We start from the raw sequence: 19551 nt of genomic DNA on the forward strand, positions 1-19551 counted from the left end.
TTAAGATTCCTTAGACGTTGTTTCCTGCAAATGACGCGTTTATCCGCCCGGTACCGGGGGGGCGGTGCGTAACAGGTTAAAGTGGACCTATCATGCTATATTTAAATGATATATTGTAGGGCCAAACCTATATAAGGTATATTTATACGTTTCTGTTTTCAAAATACCAAACAGATCATGCATTTTAGCCATGCCTCATTTCGCTCTATGTGCCAAAATTATTCAGGTATTCGAATAAACATATACATTGAATTATTCAATTTGATAATATGTAAACAACTTAGGCATCCCTCCCAAAATAAAAAAAAATTAAAAAAAATATTCATAACTCATATTCGAACACCTGAATAATTATTCGAATACCTGAATAATTTCGAATATTCGATTAATCGTTCCCATCCCTAGTTGTTTCACCGAAAAAGTGTTAAAATCACAAAAACGTACCTTTCAAAGTCACATTCTTAAAGTAAATCTGTTCAGAAAAGTACTTAAAGGGGACCTATCATGCAAAATGCACTTTTGTACGTCTTTTATACATGAATATGTGTCCCCGGTGTTCCAGGGAACTCACCAAGTGTCAGAAAACACAACCCTCTCTATTTTCCTCCATACCCAAATCTCTAAAAAAGGGGCTGCAACAGATCTGATAAAAACTGATCCAGATTTGAACACTGTCCTGACGTCAGGACGGTGGCGCTACGGCTATTGGGCCAACTCTCCACCTATCAGGGGAATGTGGGGTTGGGCCACGGCCGGCCATTGCCGCTCGAAAGCGCTGGAGACGCTGTAGTACATATGCCAGGCCTGTAAGTGGCGCTGTAGTCTGCCACAAAAGCAGCGAAGAAGACTTCCCGCCCATAGTTACCATGGTTACCCTTCTGTTTATTCTGCGCTGTGGCTTTCTTTCTCCCTCCCCGAGGCAAGCGTTTGCTCCCGCTGCTTTAATTCAATGCAATCCCTCCCCGTCGAGGCAAGCACTGTAATTCTCTCCGGTTAGTCCACCAGCAGATGACAAACACCCACCTCTCCGCCTCTTCCAAGGAACGAGGGGACCGTGCGGCAGAGTTTCAGTTTCAGTTTCTTTCGCCGGTCAAGATGTCCGTTAAAGTTTAAATCTTCCGGACAAAATTAGAAAAGTGCCGGTCAAAGGTCTTCTTTGTTATTTATTGAGCTTTAAAACAAATGAATAACCACTCTATATAATAAAACACGGAGATCTTTTTTTCTCCCCCTCTTGACTTGATCAGAGCACGGCTACCCTCTCCTGCAGGGGGGCGTGGTCAGCTGCAGCTCACAGAATCAGACCCGTAGACAGCAAACGGCACATAGAGTGAAATGAGGCATGGCTAAAATGCATGATCTGTTTGGTATTTTGAAAACAGAAACGTATAAATATACCTTAATACGTATAAATATACCTTATATAGGTACGCTGTCTACCATGGGGCTCTGAGGTTCATAACCAACTGTAAACCCCTCACACACCATTGCACGCTGTACTCTTTAGTCAACTGGTCATCACTATCAATGCGCAGATCACTGCACTGGTACAAACTCATCTATACTGCTATGCTTGGACTGCTGCCCCTCTACATATCCACTTACATATCACACAAACAGTACAGCTATAGCCTACCATCTCAACATTACATCACTCTGTCCGTCCCCTCAGTTCGCACGGTGCTTGGGAAAAAAGCCATATCATACTCTGCCCCCTCGACCTGGAACACACTTCAGCAGGAACTTAAGCTGACCAGTTTGATACCCATCACAGATTTTAAACTCATTTTAAAAAAGCTGGAGAAATCATCTGTGGGTGTTTGCACCTGCTATATCTGAATACTTTATATGGATTTCAATGACTACTTTTTTTACGATGTTGTATTTTAGTGTTGCCTCTGTGTTTAGTGTCCTGTCTGTCTGTAACTGTGTGTGGTAGTGTTACCACTGACAGGTCTCTCTTGCAAATGAGACCTTGTGTCTCAATGAGATTTTTACACCTGTATAAATAAAGGCAAAAATAAAATAAAAAATGGCCCGACAATATATCATTTAAATATAGCATGATAGGTCCACTTTGACTTACCAGTTGTAAAGTTGTCATACATAAAACTGTATCCAAAAGTAAGAGAAAGTCAACGAGAGAAAAAAAAGCTAAATCTGCCTAGTGTCACTAAAAAAATTAAATAAAAAATAACTTGGACTAAAATGAGTCTCAGTGAGGTAAAGGACTCTCTGAGGGTTCAGATAGTTCACTTTAGTCTCAGTTATCTCAGTGAGGTAAAGGACTCTCTGAGGGTTCAGATAGTTCACTTTAGTCTCAGTTATCTCAGTGAGGTAAAGGACTCTCTGAGGGTTCAGATAGTTCACTTTAGTCTCAGTTATCTCAGTGAGGTAAAGGACTCTCTGAGGGTTCAGATAGTTCACTTTAGTCTCAGTTATCTCAGTGAGGTAAAGGACTCTCTGAGGGTTCAGATAGTTCACTTTAGTCTCAGTTATCTCAGTGAGGTAAAGGACTCTCTGAGGGTTCAGATAGTTCACTTTAGTCTCAGTTATCTCAGTGAGGTAAAGGACTCTCTGAGGGTTCAGATAGTTCACGTTAGTCTCAGTTATCTCAGTGAGGTAAAGGACTCTCTGAGGGTTCAGATAGTTCACTTTAGTCTCAGTTATCTCAGTGAGGTAAAGGACTCTCTGAAGGTTCAGATAGTTCACTTTAGTCTCAGTTATCTCAGTGAGGTAAAGGACTCTCTGAGGGTTCAGATAGTTCACTTTAGTCTCAGTTATCTCAGTGAGGTAAAGGACTCTATGAGGGTTCAGATAGTTCACTTTAGTCTCAGTTATCTCAGTGAGGTAAAGGACTCTCTGAGGGTTCAGATAGTTCACTTTTTAACTTTCACGTAAACTAACGAAACTCGCTACGCATATCTAGGGTGCGGAGACAAACCAAAAAGCCTCTTGGAGGTGTATAAAATAACGTACAGGAAGCCGGCCATTTTGAATTTGGCGTCGGAAAAACGCGATTTATCGCGTTTTTCGTCCTCCGCACGAAATCTATCTTCTCCCAGGGACTTTATCCGTACGACTCGAAATTCGTCGGGTAGCGTCTCGAGACATGGGCAATTCAAAGTTATCACGGAAGTTTTTTTCTTTCGCACGGCGTAGCCGTGATTTGGCGCCAAAGTTCGCATTCGCTCGATGCTAGGCGATCCCTCGCCATGGAACACGATGATGTCATAACACCAACTGACATACTCAGAACGCCACCAAACTTCACGTGATGGTTAACACTGCGGCCCTGAACAGCTCTACGTCAAATGTGATGTTACTTAATATGGCGTTACCATGGCAACGCATCCCTCGCCATAAAACACGGTGTCGCTGTAACTCCAATGGACACGGTCCCATCGTCCCCCAATCTTCACTTTTATATCACCGGTCCATGCCTCAACAGCTCTACGTGAAATCTGAGATCTCACCGTATGCCGTTTCCAGGCAACGCATCCCTCGCCATAAAACACAATGTTGTCTTAAATCAATGGAAAATGGTCCAAACGGCACGAGACTGCAGATGAAAGTTAATGGTCCTGCCCTCAACACCTCAATATGACAATAGTGAGTTTTCCTCAAAAGTTGTTGCCATGGCAACGCATCCCTCGCCGTTAAGCACCATATTGCTTTAACTCCTGTGTAAATGGTAAAAAAGTTTCACATGTGTGCTAACCGTCAAGCCCTCGAGACATATATGTGTCAGTTTTTAGATTCGTCAAATGTCGTTGCTTTGGTAACAAAATGGTCGCCGTGAAACACGTTTTTTTCATAACTCCAGTTAACATGCTCCAAACGGCCCAAAACTTCACAGGTTTGATAACGATGCAGCACATCTAGGCGGTGTCATCAAATTCCGTTGCCATGGCGACAGATCACTCGCCATCAAACACAATGTTTATGATACTGCTGTAACTCCTAAATACATTGTCCCATCGGCCATCGGCCTGAAACTTCCCACATTTGCCAACGGCCGAGTCCTCGAGACACCTAGACACACACGTCGACGTGCGGACAACAGCCTGCGGAGCGTCGAAGACCCGCTCAACGCTGCTTGCAGCTTTAATTATTATTATTATTCTTATTTTAATCTTTCGCGCGCACTTTTGACCCCCGCCACATATGTGAAAACTCACCAAATGTTGCATGCGCGTCAGAACTGCTGCAACTTGAGATGTGTAATTGGTTCCGGAACTTTACGTTAAAAATTGCGTAGGCCACGCCCACTTCCGCTTATATCGTACAGCCGGCAACTTTAACTTTCACGTAAACGAACGAAACTCACTACGCATATCTAGGGTGCGGAGACGAACAAAAAAGCCTCTTGGAGGGGTAAAAAATAACGTACAGGAAGTCGGCCATTTTGAATTTGGCGTCGGAAAAACGCGATTTATCGCGTTTTTCGTCCTCCACGCAAAATCTATCTTCTCCCAGGGACTTTATCCGTACGACTCGAAATTCGTCGGGTAGCATCTCGAGACATGGGCAATTAAAAGTTATCACGGAAGTTTTTTTCTTTCGCACGGCGCAGCCGTTATTTGGCGCCAAAGTTCGCGTTCGCTCGATGCTAGGCCCATCAAACGAATACGATGATGTCATAACTCAAACTGACATGCTCAGAACGCCACCAAACTTCACAATGTTGTCTTAAGTCAATGGAAAATGCTCCAAACTGCACCAGACTTCAGATGACAGTTAATGGTCCGGCCCTCAACACATTAATATGACAAAAGTGAGTTTTCCTCAAAAGCTGTTGCCATGGCAACGAATCCCTCGCCATAAAACACCGTGTCGCTGTAAATCCAATGGACACGGTCCCATCGTCCCCCAATCTTCACTTTTATATCACTGGTCCATGACTCAACAGCTCTACGCGAAATTTGAGATCTCACCGTATGCCGTTTCCATGGCAACGCATTCCTCGCCGTAAAACACGGTGTCGCTGTAAATCCAATCGACACGGTCCCATCGTCCCCCAATCTTCACTTTTATATCACTGGTCCATGACTCAACAGCTCTAGGTGAAATCTGAGATCTCATCGTATGCCGTTTCCATGCCAACGAATCACTCGCCATAAAACACGATGTCGCTGTAAATCCAATCGACACGGTCCCATCGTCCCCCAATCTTCACTTTTATATCACTGGTCCATGACTGAACAGCTCTACGCGAAATCTGAGATCGCACCGTATGCCGTTTCCATGGCAACGCATCCCACGCCGTAAAACACGATGTTGTCTTAATTCAATGGAAAAGGTTCAAAACGGCACCAGACTTCAGATGACAGTTAATGGTCCGGCCCTCAACAGCTCTAGGTGAAATCTGAGATCTCACCGTATGCCGTTTCCATGGCAACGCATCCCTAGCCGTAAAACACAATGTTGTCTTAAGTCAATTGAAAATGGTCCAAACTGCACCAGACTTCAGATGACGGCTACTAGTCCGCCCCTCAACAGCACTATGCCAATTATGGGATGTCATCATATGCCGTTTCCATGGCAACGCATCCTTCGCCATAAAACACAATGTTGTCTTAAGTCATTGGAAAATGGTCCAAACTGCACCAGACTTCAGATGACGACTACTAGTCCGCCCCTCAACAGCTCTACGCCAATTCTGGGATGTCATCATATGCCGTTTCCATGGCAACGCATCCCTCACCAAAAAACACGAAGTTCTCTTAAGTCAATGGAAAAGCTTCCAAACTGCACCAGACTTCAGATGACGACTACTAGTCCGCCCCTCAACAGCTCTATGCCAATTCTGGGATGTCATCATATGCCGTTGCCATGGCAGTAGATCACTCGCCATCAAACACAATGTTTACTGTATAATACTGCTGTAACTCCCATTTACGTTGTCCGATCGGCCTGAAACTTCCCACGTTTACCAACGGCCGAGTCCGGAAAACTCCTGCATGATACCTCGACGTGCGGACAACAGCCTGCGGAGCGTCGAAGACCCGCTCAACGCTGCTTGCAGCTTTAATTAGGGTCTGAGACCATAGGTCGGCGAAGACCCTATTGAAATCGGTCGCGCAGCGACCGATAAACCTGCGAAAAACACCCAAAAACAGGGAAAACGACCGGCAAAAGCACAGAAAAGGTTCGGAAATAGTAACGGCAGATAGTCCGCGCGAGCCCAGTCACGTGGGCGAAGCCCACGTGATTGCAACTCGCATAATTAATATCGTTACGATCAATTTAGTCGCTCGCGAAGCGAGCGATAACCATGCAAAACCCACTAAAAACAGGGGAAAAGACGGGTAAAAGCCCATTAAAAGTGGCCTAAATCATGACAGTAGGTAGCCCAACGGCCTACAGTGACGTGGGCGTAGCCCACGTCACTGTAAACGAGCACATTATTGATATTGGTCCGATTATTTGTTATTATTATTATTCTTATTTGAACACATTGCGCAAACTTTTGGCCCCCGCAACATGTGTGAAAACTCACCAAATTTCGCACACGCGTCAGAAGTGCGCAAAATTGCGATGTGTAATTGGTCCCGGAACTTTACGTTAAAAATTGCGTAGGCCACGCCCACTTCCGCTTATAACGTACAGCCGGCAACTTTAACTTTCACGTAAACAAACGAAACTCGCTACGCATATCTAGGGTGCGGAGACGAACAAAAAAGCCTCTTGGAGGGGTGCAAAATAACGTACAGGAAGTCGGCCATTTTGAATTTGGCGTCGGAAAAACGCGATTTATCGCATTTTTCGTCCTCCGCGCAAAATCTATCTTCTCCCAGGGACTTTATCCGTACGACTCGAAATTCGTCGGGTAGCATCTCGAGACATGGGCAATTAAAAGTTATCACGGAAGTTTTTTTCTTTCGCACGGCGCAGCCGTTATTTGGCGCCAAAGTTCGCGTTCGCTCGATGCTAGGCCCATCAAACGAATACGATGATGTCATCACTCAAACTGACATGCTCAGAACGCCACCAAACTTCACAATGTTGTCTTAAGTCAATGGAAAATGGTCCAAACTGCACCAGACTTCAGATGACAGTTAATGGTCCGGCCCTCAACAGCTCTACGTGAAATCTGAGATCTCACCGTATGCCGTTTCCATGGCAACGCATCCCACGCCGTAAAACACGATGTTGTCTTAAGTCATTGGAAAATGATCCAAACTGCACCAGACTTCAGATGACAGTTAATGGTCCGGCCCTCAACAGCTCTACGCCAATTATGGGATGTCATCATATGCCGTTTCCATGGCAACTAATCACTTGCCGTAAAACACGATGTTGTCTTAAGTCAATGGAAAATGATCCAAACTGCACCAGACTTCAGATGACAGTTAATGGTCCGGCCCTCAACAGCTCTACGCCAATTATGGGATGTCATCATATGCCGTTTCCATGGCAACTAATCACTTGCCGTAAAACACGATGTTGTCTTACGTCAATGGAAAAGCTTCCAAACTGCACCAGACTTCAGATGACAGTTAATGGTCCGGCCCTCAACAGCTCTACGTCAAATCTGAGATCTCACCGTATGCCGTTTCCATGGCAACGCATCCCACGCCGTAAAACACGATGTTGTCTTAATTCAATGGGAAAGCTTCCAAACTGCACAAGACTTCAGATCATGGCTACTAGTCCGGCCCTCAACAGCACTATGTCAATTATGGGATGTCATCATATGCCGTTTCCATGGCAACGCATTCCTCGCCGTAAAACACGGTGTCGCTGTAAATCCAATCGACACGGTCCCATCGTCCCCCAATCTTCACTTTTATATCACTGGTCCATGACTCAACAGCTCTACGTGAAATCTGAGATCTCACCGTATGCCGTTTCCATGGCAACGCATCCCACGCCGTAAAACACGATGTTGTCTTAATTCAATGGAAAAGGTTCAAAACGGCACCAGACTTCAGATGACAGTTAATGGTCCGGCCCTCAACAGCACTATGTCAATTATGGGATGTCATCATATGCCGTTTCCATGGCAACGCATCACTCGCCATAAAACACGATGTTGTCTTAAGTCATTGGAAAATGGTCCAAACGGCACCAGACTTCAGATGATGGCTAATGGTCCGGCCATCAACAGCTCAACACTCAAAAGCTGTTGCCATGGCAACGCATCCCTCACCGTTAAGCACGATATTGCTATAACTCCTGTGTATATTGTCAAAAAGTGTTCAAACTTCACATGTGTGCTAACGGTACAGCCCTCGAGACATATATGTGTCAGTTTTGAGATTTCCTCAAATGCAGTTGCCATGGCAACACAATGCTCGCCATGAAACACGGTTTTCTCATATCTCAAAGGAAAACAATCCCAATGGCCACATACTTCACATTATGGTAAATACGACCTTTACAACTTCCCAACTTCCCAACATTTATTTCCCTATAAGTCGATAACTATTTCATTAGTGCAGTATGGATTAGCTGCTAAATATGCCCTCATGTTTGCCAATAAAACATTTTTGAATTACAAATGCTGTTGTAATGCAGGAAATACAAACCTTCTTTTTGTATTAACAACATATTGAACACAATAAAAATGAACTTCGCCCTCCCCAATGTGCCCTCCCAACTATACCAGCACAAAGTTTCATACTTTTAAGAGCAGACCCAAGACCCAACTTTGTAATATAGCTTATAACTGAATTGCATGTTATTCCTATTTTATACTTATTTTATTGATATTTCTTGACAGTTTTGAGAGTTTTTGGAAGCTTGTGTCAGTTGTATGAGATACTAATTAGTAATACTTTGATAATTATCATTATTATAGTAGTAAATAATATGATCTTTAATGTACATGCCAAAGAAACCAGCAGGACACCGCAGGGAATCGAACCCCATCCCAGTAAACTGGGAGTACCAATTACCAGTGCCTTTTGCTTTTCTAGGCTACATTGAAGGCAAAGCAAAACCTGCATTAGCAACAGCATATGAGTGACATCATTTAATATTGATGCATAATTTTACAAAATGGGTTTCCCTATGTGTGGATAAATGTTATTAGTGCAGTATGGAATATCTGCTAAATATGCCCTAATGTTTGCTAATAATTTTGTTATTAAAAATGCTGTTGTAATGCAGGAAAAAGAAACCTTATTTTGAACATATTGAACACAATAATTATGAACATATTGAACACAATAAAAATGAACTTTGCCCTCCCCAATGTGCCCTCCCAACTAGACCAGCAGAGAGCGTTCATACCTATTAACAACTGAAGACCTACCTTTTTAATATAACTTTTAACTTAATTGCCTTTTTATTCCTATTTTATAATTATTTTATGAATTGTTATTGTTTGGATTCGTTTTATTGTGTAATGTGTGTGTGAAGAGAGATAAAGCCGCTAAAAATGAACTACCAGGTCCGACATAATAAAGAACAATTTGAATGACAGCTGGGTGACTCAATAGTCATGTTAAAGTCGAAAAGTAGGGAGGATGAAGCTAGTTTGGGGAGTTAAGTGAGAACATTTTAAGAACTGAAGACTGACAGAATAACTATATAAATTTATAAATAATTCCTAACTATGAGACTGTTGTAATTTCAGGGACAGGGTCAGATCTTTGCAGAGCTGGTAAAATTTGGTTTTGATTACTTGGCAGATGATAGGATCGAGGGAAAGGGTGGGGCCAAACATTACGCCAAGGTACTGGGAGGTTTTTATAGAACACAAAGTCGAGGATGTGTCTTTTGGCATGGGTCGGGAAGGTGAAGTTTTAGTTGACAGTAAATTGTCTATTAGAGTTGAGAATTTGAATGACAGCTCGCAGGTGGGTGACTCAATAGTCATGTTAAGGTCGAAAAGTAGGGAGGATTAAGCTATTTTTGAGGAGTTAAGTGAGAAGAAGGAGGGATGTGGTTCAGGGGGCCGATAGATGAGGATAATTTTGAATGAGGAAGGGGCTTTGAAGATGATGAACTTGAGGGATGATACCTAAACAAATACCAAATTAAACCAGGGGGGGATGATACCTAAAAACATACCAAATTAAACCAAGGGGGGATGTTTTGATCTGATAAAATATCTCGACAGACTGTAGAAGCGCATAATTTGGCACGATGAAACACAAGGTGAAGAAAAAACACAGAATTTCTACCTACATTTGCTTGACGTCTGAAGTTACTCTACCTCAGCAGTTGTGCAAAAGAACACAGAATCCCCTCATGATCACTGAAATAGGTGGGCAACACAGTTGATTCTACATCATACTGTGTTGTTTTCACATATACATGGTCAATTAATGTGCCCTTTTCGGTAGTGGGTTGTGTGACTTGCTGCACATACCCTTTGTCTGTTACAAATTTGCAAATTGTTGATGTTTTTAAAATGTCATCATTGAAATCACCCATCACAGCAATTGTGTCACCTAATAGATCTAACACATCTAGTAATTTGCCTAAATGTTCTTTAAACAAAGACATGGGATATGATGGTGGTCTATAAATTACCGCAATTAATATGTCGTGAGACAAACAGTTGTACACTATACATTCTAAATTTACATCTGGCACTTGAAGAATACTAAATTCAATACTGTTTGCACTATATATGCCAACACCACCATGTTGTTGGTCTTGCAGAGCAACCAATGCTGGGTTCTCGCTGGTGTAAGATGCACTTCGAGAACAACTAGCAAATGTATAACCACTGATGTTAATGTCGTCAAATGATGAGACGGCAGGCAGCCATGTCTCTGTAACAGCAATACAGTTAGGCTGCAAATGCTGTGTACAAAGGGTCAAATCTTCGACATGACGTGTCAAACTTTGCACATTTGTCAAAAACACAGTAAAATTGTCTGTGTGCAATTTGGGGTGGATCCTTTCTTCACGTAGAAACTGAGGCATGCACTGAATTGCTTGCGTAACATTTGTTTTACAATAGATGGCATTAGCTTTAAAATCTTGAATGATTAAGCCTGATAAATTTGTAACACGACTTAATGCAACATATGCCTGTCCAGCAGCAAATATTTTTTTAAGTGACACCACAGCTCTATCAACAGTTATCCCTTGCACCTTATGTACTGTACAAGCCCAAGCCAGTTTAAGGGGAAATTGGCGACGCAACCCACCTTTAACGGTGACTCTATCCTCTTCTGGAAAAATTGGTGTACAGTTCACTAAATGACTTGATGCATTTGCAGACTCTTTCCTGCGCTGTGCCCCAACTCTGTCATCGTCAAAATGGACGTACACAGTTTGTGGAAATCTTTCACCTTGTGAAATCACTATGTGTCTCACCGTGCCGCATACCCCGTTCACAAGCCCATCCGTCACATCTATATTTTTGGTCAACATTACACGAGCATTTTCCCCGAGAACCAAACGTTCCGCTAAACATGTCTGATAGATGTTGGTGTGATGTCCATGTTTTAACTCAAGTTTTCCAGTTTTTCTGTTATGACCAGTATCCTGAGCTTCTATTTCGACATGTTCCGGGCATGTTTTCAACAGTTGCACAAGATTATGATCATTAACCTGAGCGTTTGTGGGGAAAATGTGTAATGCTGAACTTTCTTCCCCTGTTTCACAGCTCTTCAACAAATCAATGTCACTAGCTGACAATGCTGTTTCTTTTGAGCGTGTTCTCAACCTATTTAGCAGTTCCGCAAAAACAATATCTTTCTGCCTGACTATTGTTTTAAGCTCTACAATGCTAAATAGGTTGTGCCACAGGTTAAATCCTACTTTCTCGACATACAAGGCATTTCCTTTCACTGGTGGCAGCTGGAAAAAGTCTCCAACAACTACCACACTAACTCTACCAAATGGGGAATAATCATTACATTGTTTAATTTGACGTAATCTGCCATGAATATATGCCATGAGTTTGTGATCGACCATGGATATTTCATCGACAATTAAAATTTGCACGTCTCTATATTTGGCCCGCAGACTATTTATTTTTTCCTCGCCTAAAGGTGTGTAGGGTAATTTTGAATTAACGCCAATGCTAAATGTGTTATGGATAGTTGCTGCGTCTAAATTGTATGCAGCAATTCCAGTTGGGGCAGTCAACAACACACACACAGAATCAGGGTTTTCACAGAGTGTTGAGAGCAACCTGGCTGTCTCATACTGCAGAGCCTTGATCAAATGGCTCTTTCCCGTCCCAGCACCGCCTGTTATAAATACGTGAAACGGGTCTGGATTTTTACCCGAGATTTTGTCTAAACACCATTGTCGTATTTGATAGAAAATAGACATTTGGGTTTCGTTTAGAGACCGAACTAATTTCAGCCCTTCGCTTCTGCTCAAAATATTCTTTGTCTTTTCCAAATGGCCGATTTGCCGATTATTAACGGCAAGATCAGGAATAGCGTCTATTTGCTCCCCGTCTACGGTTTCAATTTGTTCCCGCTCTTCTTTGCATTGAAGATTTTCCAATTCCTGTTCGGGGCACAGGTCACACCAAGCGTCTTCAAAATCTACATTACCGTCTAAAGAGTCTTGGATTTTTTGTAATTCATCCGAATCAAGTTCAAACAAAGCTCTATTCGCGTCGACCACTGATTTCACCAGCTGTCTGGATCCATCAGCAAATCTAACTCGACCGCTCTTGTAAAAGTCTTCACACGTTTCCCAATTGTGTGGCTTTAACTGCTCGTCGATGCGATACGGCAGAAACAATTGGAAATTGCTGTAGAAAAACAATTCCGGAGACTTTGTTTTGGAAAATTTTGCATAACGCACAACTGCTGCTTTTGTTCGCGTTCTTTTAATAATAAACCCGAAATTATTTTGGAGTTCGATGGCATTTTTGAGACTTTCACTCTGTGACATAACCCTGTATTCAGATGCGAATGTTGCCAAACACATATTATTAAAAACCGCGTCATTTGGCCGATTTTTGTAACGGTCAACAAAACCGGTCATCCACATGTTGTCTGTGGTTAGACTATTTGAATCTGCCATCTGTTTTAACACACTTAATGGCCTACTTATTTTAATTGTATTTTTCCCTGTTGGCACAAATTGGACCAAGCGAGAGCATGTCTTCAGGGACATGTGTGTCAATCTGTAGACTGCCTCTTGGGCACACACATCTCGGTTGTGTAAATACACACTCCCTAACTTTTTAAATGCATCCTTGGCATCTAGATTGCCCTGCTGTGATGCTTCTTTATGTGCATTACCCAATAATAATCCCATTTCCTTTTCTGCCTTGGAGATGTAGGAAATTATATAGACAACACATGCATAGGCATTGACCACATACTGAATGTCCATATTGGCATTCCAGCATTTTAACAGTGGTTTGTTGTATTGATTAATCCAGACTTCGCCAATTTGTCTTTTCAATACAACGTGTGTCTTTCTACCAACCAATTTGTAAGCAGCCTCGAAGATCGCTTGATTAATCCCCAGACTTTCAAATAATTGTTCCAGGCTTTCAAATATTACATTTTCGTCTGAAAGAGCCTTTTTGACGGAGTTCAGAATTTTAACTGCAAACTCCTTCTTCTCCTTTTTTTCGGCCAAAGACTCTAATTTTACACACTCGCATGGTGTCAAGTTACAGCTACATTCTGCTAAGCATTGATCTTCACTGCTGCGACATATAAATGTACTAGCAGTAGCTGGCCTGGGGAAATTAAATCGACAAACAGTGTTATTTTTCTTACACGTTTTAGAGTGTCTTTTGGAATGCTGTTGCACAGATGTCACAATGTCCTTTAACGGCTCATCTTGTGATGGTAATTCACATGTCACATATGTGTCGATGAATTGAATCACCTCTTCATCTGTATTCTTATCAATTTTGGGTGCATTCTCAATCCAAAACAAGCAATGCACATGAGGTGAGCCACGCTGCTGAAATTCCACGCGATAGAAATAATCTACAATCTTGCCAATTGGGTGTGAAGGGGACATAAGTACTTCTTTCAAAAAACAGTTCCATCTATAGTCAAACATCCTGGCCGCTGTCACAGGATTACGACGCAAGAGTTCACATCTGTCTGCCCAATCTAAATCTTCAGCGGTCTGTGTTCTACCTTCCTGTTTTAAAATAGCGTCGAGTAAATTTGCCCACCTAAGATCAGCCGAAGAGAATGAACAAAACCAGGTAGGCACACCAAGTTGACGCACACAAGCGAGGAGGTCACTCTGTGCGCGCTGCCAAAATGCTGGAGTACCTCTAATAGGTGAGAGAAAACGAAAGCCATCATCAAATTTCAACAGTTTTCTTATGGTTTCCTGATTCAACAAATTATCTTCTATAGGTTTGGATGGAAAGCCTGCTTTGCCTTTTCGCAATGCAATAGACACACTGGACAATACCTGTTGCACCTCAGACAAATACTGAGCATAAAAAATGTATTCTATATTTTGTGCAAACCTAACATCAGCATTTAAAACACGCATATTCAAATAGCGTGCTAATGTTATCTTGCGGGGCCTCGAATCACGGTAGGTGTTAATGCCCAGTGGGAACAATACAGGAAAGCATTTTGCTTCGTTGGAAATGTCTGCTAACAGCCTCACAGGACTATTACCCTCTGCTGGAGCGACATTTAATGTACTATCAAAATATTGATCCAACACTTCCTGTCCAATATCAACAGGCATCAGACATGTGTCCTGAAACATGCAATGCTGTTGCCTGTCGTGTAAAAGCTCATCATCAGCATTAGCATCAGACGTTTCATTAGTTGGCAAATCCATCAAGGTCGAATTGTCTACAAAGTCATCATCCCGTTCCCTCCAAAACTCATTAAGCAGAGCGTCATCCAGTTCCTCAAACTCGGGAACCCTTACAGGAATGAATGAACTTTCTTTTGCAGGACTATTGCCTTCTGCTGGGGCCATGTTCAGTTCTCTATCTGAAAACTGATCTGCAATTTCCAGATCAGTATCCACAGCCATCAAATCCATGTCCTGAAACAAACATGGCTGTTCTTCAGCAGCCTCTGATGATGTTTCCTTGGTGTGGGTTTGTTCATTCTCTTCCTCCTCCCTACAAAACTCGTTATACCAACTTTTATTAAATTCAATATCCCTATAGTGCTTATTGTTTCTTTTTAAAAAATTTAATGCACGCTTTATGTGCATTGGGTCTGCAAATTGAAATTTAAAATGACCTTTGTAGGTCAATCTACGCTTTAACTTTATTCGCAAGATGGAACCTTCCATCCTTGAGCGGGGGAGCAAATTTGTAGTTTGGACTATATTGGCTGGAACACACGTCACCGGTCCGTGAACTCCATTTTGCCCACCTTTGGGCAATGCCACCATCTTCATAAATGGTATATTTCTGGCAATTAAATGCTGCTCTATGCTGTTCAAACAAGCCAATTCTGGGGGAATGGGGTCTACTGCCAAATTATTGAGAACACATTCAGGTGGCATCACACCTCTCTTAAGTTTGTTATCACAGTTGCTGCAGATCCAAGACTGCCCTCTCCCAATATCAATCCAAACACAGGGTACTTCACAGTCATCAGTACATGTGTGTAAATATGTGTCTCTGATGCATTTATTGGCGAGTTCTTGATTCTTATATTTCTCTTTTTTACAGTGCAAGGCCTGCGATTCAAATAACAACCTCTCGCAGCAGCTACAAACAAAAACGGGTCCATTCTTAACTTTGGCCAAAAACTGCTGCATCACAATATCAAATACCTCTCTATTTTTTAGCATTTGTTGCCTCTTCAATTTGTTGCTAGCTGTTACTCGCTTCTTATAATCTGGATTACCATGATACCTTTTTGAAGTCATGGATTTTACCTTATTTTTATGCAATGTATTTTGCCTATATTTACGTTTGTTAAATGCTATAACTTTCTCTCTATGCAATTTATTTTGACTATATTTACGTTTGCTAAATGCTATAACTTTCTCTCTATGCAATTTAATTTGACTATATTTACGTTTGCTAAATGCTATAACTTTCTCTCTATGCAATTTATTTTGACTATATTTACGTTTGCTAAATGCTATAACTTTCTCTCTATGTAAAACTTTTAGTCTATAGTTCCGTTTGCTTAATGCTATAACCCTTTCTCTATGCAGATCATCGTCCTGATATTTTTTTAACCTATATTGTTTTACTTTCAACGGATTACTTTTATATATTCTTTTACTTGAATCCTTTATCATCTGATTATGCAATGGGTCTTCATGGTATCTAACCTGAGTATTTTCCAATTGCTCTGGTGTTTGTAATCATCATCCTCGAAATACCTTTTTCTAAGACCGACTCTTACTATCTCTTGATAATCTGCATCACTATACTTTTTCATGGACGCATCCCTAATCGTTTGCTGGTACCCTGTGTTACTTTTATAATACTGTTTAATTTTTGAGCTGTATATCTTTTTTAAATATGTTGAACGCCTACGACTACAGCTGGCAACACTCTCTGCATTGTCTTTAACCCCACCCTTCCCAGTACAGATATCGACACTGCTACGCATAGACCGTGTCTCTGACAAACCCCCCACTTTACAAAATTCAAAGCACCTTTGTTCATCGTAAGGTTTGATACAAACCACTGGCTCAAAATGATTTTTATCACAATGTTTCAAGTATATTTTTTCTTTTGAAAGCATTGCACAATTACAAGTGTATTTGAGCCATTTTTCCCCACTGCAGATAAAAATGTCCACTCCAAGAGCATTTGCTGTCCCTTGGATTTCTACATCTGTGGCACAATGTCCTACATACTTCATCCGAGACTTCTCAATGTAGTCTGAAATTGAAGCAGATCCCCCAACTACTTTAGTTTGTTCTGCGTGATTCATCATATGCTTCACAACAGTCTTTCTAATCTTTCGATGGCTCTTCTGAGAACCACTGAGAACATGAGCTACCGCTCCGAAGAAACTATTGGCGTCCTCTTTAATTTTTTCGGTCTTACAGACCACACCTAGGGACCCAGTTACTGTAGGTCCCTGTACATCCTGCTTTTCAAAGTCTATATTACACTTTGTGCAAAGTGTTTTTGCCACTTCATTGCACAAAGGATTAAATTCAAGAGTGATTTTACTTACATCACTCTTTTCCACACAATCTGTGTCCCCAGCAGACGATGTACCATGCGTTTGTTCGGTAACCCTCCTTTTGCCCCTAGTTGTCCGTCTGACATTGTACAGTCTTGGACAAGAAGTGTCAAATTTGCAATACCCATAACAACTCTGCAAATTAGGTTGTTTTACACACACAACAGTCTCATAATGATTACCATTGCGGTTTTCCAAATAAACCCCCTGATTAGACAACTGCCCATTCTCGCAACTATATTTTAGCCAGCGTGGATCACAATATGTGAATATATTAACTCCAAACGCATCTGCTGCTGCTTGAATTTCTAATTCTGTTGCCCAACTGCCAACCTCCCGCATTTTGGATGTGCTGAGGTATTCTGACATGGAGGAGGTCAAAATACGCTCATAAGGCACAGCATTGCTCTGCATTTGATGAACCACTGCACGCCTAATTATTGTGTGATGCCTTTGTGTACCACACACAGCTTGACTCACTGCTCTAAAGAAACAGTTTCCGTCACCCTCTATTTTTTCATTGAGACATGGAGCCCCTATTAAACCAATTTGTGTAGACACAAAATCTACTTTCTCTGACGGCACATGTAACTGCTCACAAAGAGCTTGTGCAAGTTGATGACTAAGAGGATTAAACTGCAGTCGTCCACTTCTTACTTCTTTGACAAAAGCAACGTCTGAATTATCTGCGGTAACATCACTCTTTTTTAATTTTTTGCAAGCAGAAGATCCCTTACGAATCTTACGCTTTGCACCCATCTGAATGTTGGTGCAGCCAAGTGTGGACTGAATAGTTGAACTACAACCCAAATCAGTCTCTGTCGTTTTGGGAGTCACTCTTGGACCCAAAGACAGATTACTGCTTTCAATTGGGCCTATGTGAGTGACTCGGACACCAGCGATCTCAAACTGTTTTTGAGACTTCTTGAGGAACGCTGCAAATGTCCATATGTATTCAAACACGTGTTCAAGGCCTCTGAAATACAGAACAACACTACGCCCCTCGCCATCGCTCATCCCAGACGCACTGCGTGCATGGGAGTCGACCACTGCGTAGTGTCCACCTTGACCAATGATGGCACATGTAGCGCCATTCATTGTCAGAAAGCATGTGTCATATTTACTACACATGCTTTCCAGTGCGTATTTTAAAGTGGTGTGCACACCCTCATCAATGTTATCACCCTCAACCACATCCACATCTCCAGACACAAAGTCACTGTATTGAAACAGAAATCTTTGTCCGTCGATAATGGTCTCCTTGGGCAGATCTGGAACCGAAAGTAGACTGTATCCTCCACTGATACCTTGTTGGTCACGCAGGGAGGTGTACAGATTGTCACCAAGTACAACAACTTTATCCAGGTTGTCGGTCTGCCATGTAAACACACTGTCAATGTTGTGTTTGGCTATGCCTACCAAACTGACAGCCATGCACTGAAGTCCTGCATATTTAAAGCGTTGATCACCCTGACTGAATGTTCCCCTGACACACCCCATATCCCCATCAATGACTCTAGCCGTCTCCGAATTAACTTCAGCTGCTTTCACAGAAAGTCTTGTAATGCTAAACTTCTGTGCATTCAATGAATTATTGAGATTCCTGATGTAAAACATCAGGTCATTAAGGCATGTGTTGAACACGGCTACAGATGTGCCATAACTGGATGCTAACCCAGACGCAGCACGTGTGCCACAATCAACGACCACAATACAGTCATTGTGTTGAATAATGACACTGGCTGCGGAATTTAGGCTAAACAGACACATGCCATCCCTGGATAAGTGTTCAAGCAGCTTCTCCGACAATACCTGTTCCCCTTCAGACAAATTAAATTCGCCGTACACTGGCAGACCCATATTGACGTTCCACTTACGTCCAAACACACTGGTCTGCTCAACCAACCTGCACAAGTTCTTTGGCTTTACATTCATTTTATGGGCTTCCCCTAATACAAACGAGTTAAGCTTTGACCCTGCAACACGTATGGCATCGATATCTGTACTGCTCCACGAACACACAGGCGCAATCAAATGTTTGATCGCAGCCGCTATAGAACATGCAACAGATATTTTATCGTCAGAAACGGATGCATACCTCACAACAGTCCCTGCGACAACAGCCAGCTGCACTTTTTCTGAACACATGCAAGCATAGCCCTTACCTGTTCTGCATCCGTTGTCCTCATCAACATCCACTATCACGCTGGGTGATGGCTCCTTGCTGGATGATGGCTCCTTGCTGGATGATGGCTCCTTGCTGGATGATGGCTCCTTGCTGGATGATGGCTCCACGCTCAGTGATGGCTCTGCGCGGGGCAATGGCTCCACTCCTGGAAATGGCTCCACTCCTGGAAATGGCTCCACTCCTGGAAATGGCTCCACTCCTGGAAATGGCTCCACCCCTGGAAATGGCTCCACTCCTGGCAATGGCTCCAACCCCGGCAATGGCTCCTCCTAGAAGAAAATTCATATATAAAAAAACTGCTAAAAACACTATGTGTCT

At 42.3% G+C, this 19551-nt stretch overlaps 1 protein-coding gene across 1 annotated transcript in view; it reads right to left on the reverse strand.

Annotated features, from left to right (window-relative positions):
• Positions 1–10092: 10092 nt before the first annotated feature.
• LOC117479647 overlaps positions 10093–19551 on the reverse strand; it is a 47711-nt gene continuing 38252 nt past the window's right edge. Inside the window, 3 exon segments of the mRNA XM_034126749.1 lie at positions 10093–15884; positions 16110–16191; positions 16194–19502. Coding sequence (XP_033982640.1) covers positions 10165–15884; positions 16110–16191; positions 16194–19502 — 9111 coding nt within the window. The 3' untranslated portion in view covers positions 10093–10164.

Source organism: Trematomus bernacchii, unplaced genomic scaffold, assembly GCF_902827165.1.
Source record: "Trematomus bernacchii unplaced genomic scaffold, fTreBer1.1, whole genome shotgun sequence".
In the NCBI taxonomy this organism is placed as follows: domain Eukaryota; kingdom Metazoa; phylum Chordata; class Actinopteri; order Perciformes; family Nototheniidae; genus Trematomus; species Trematomus bernacchii.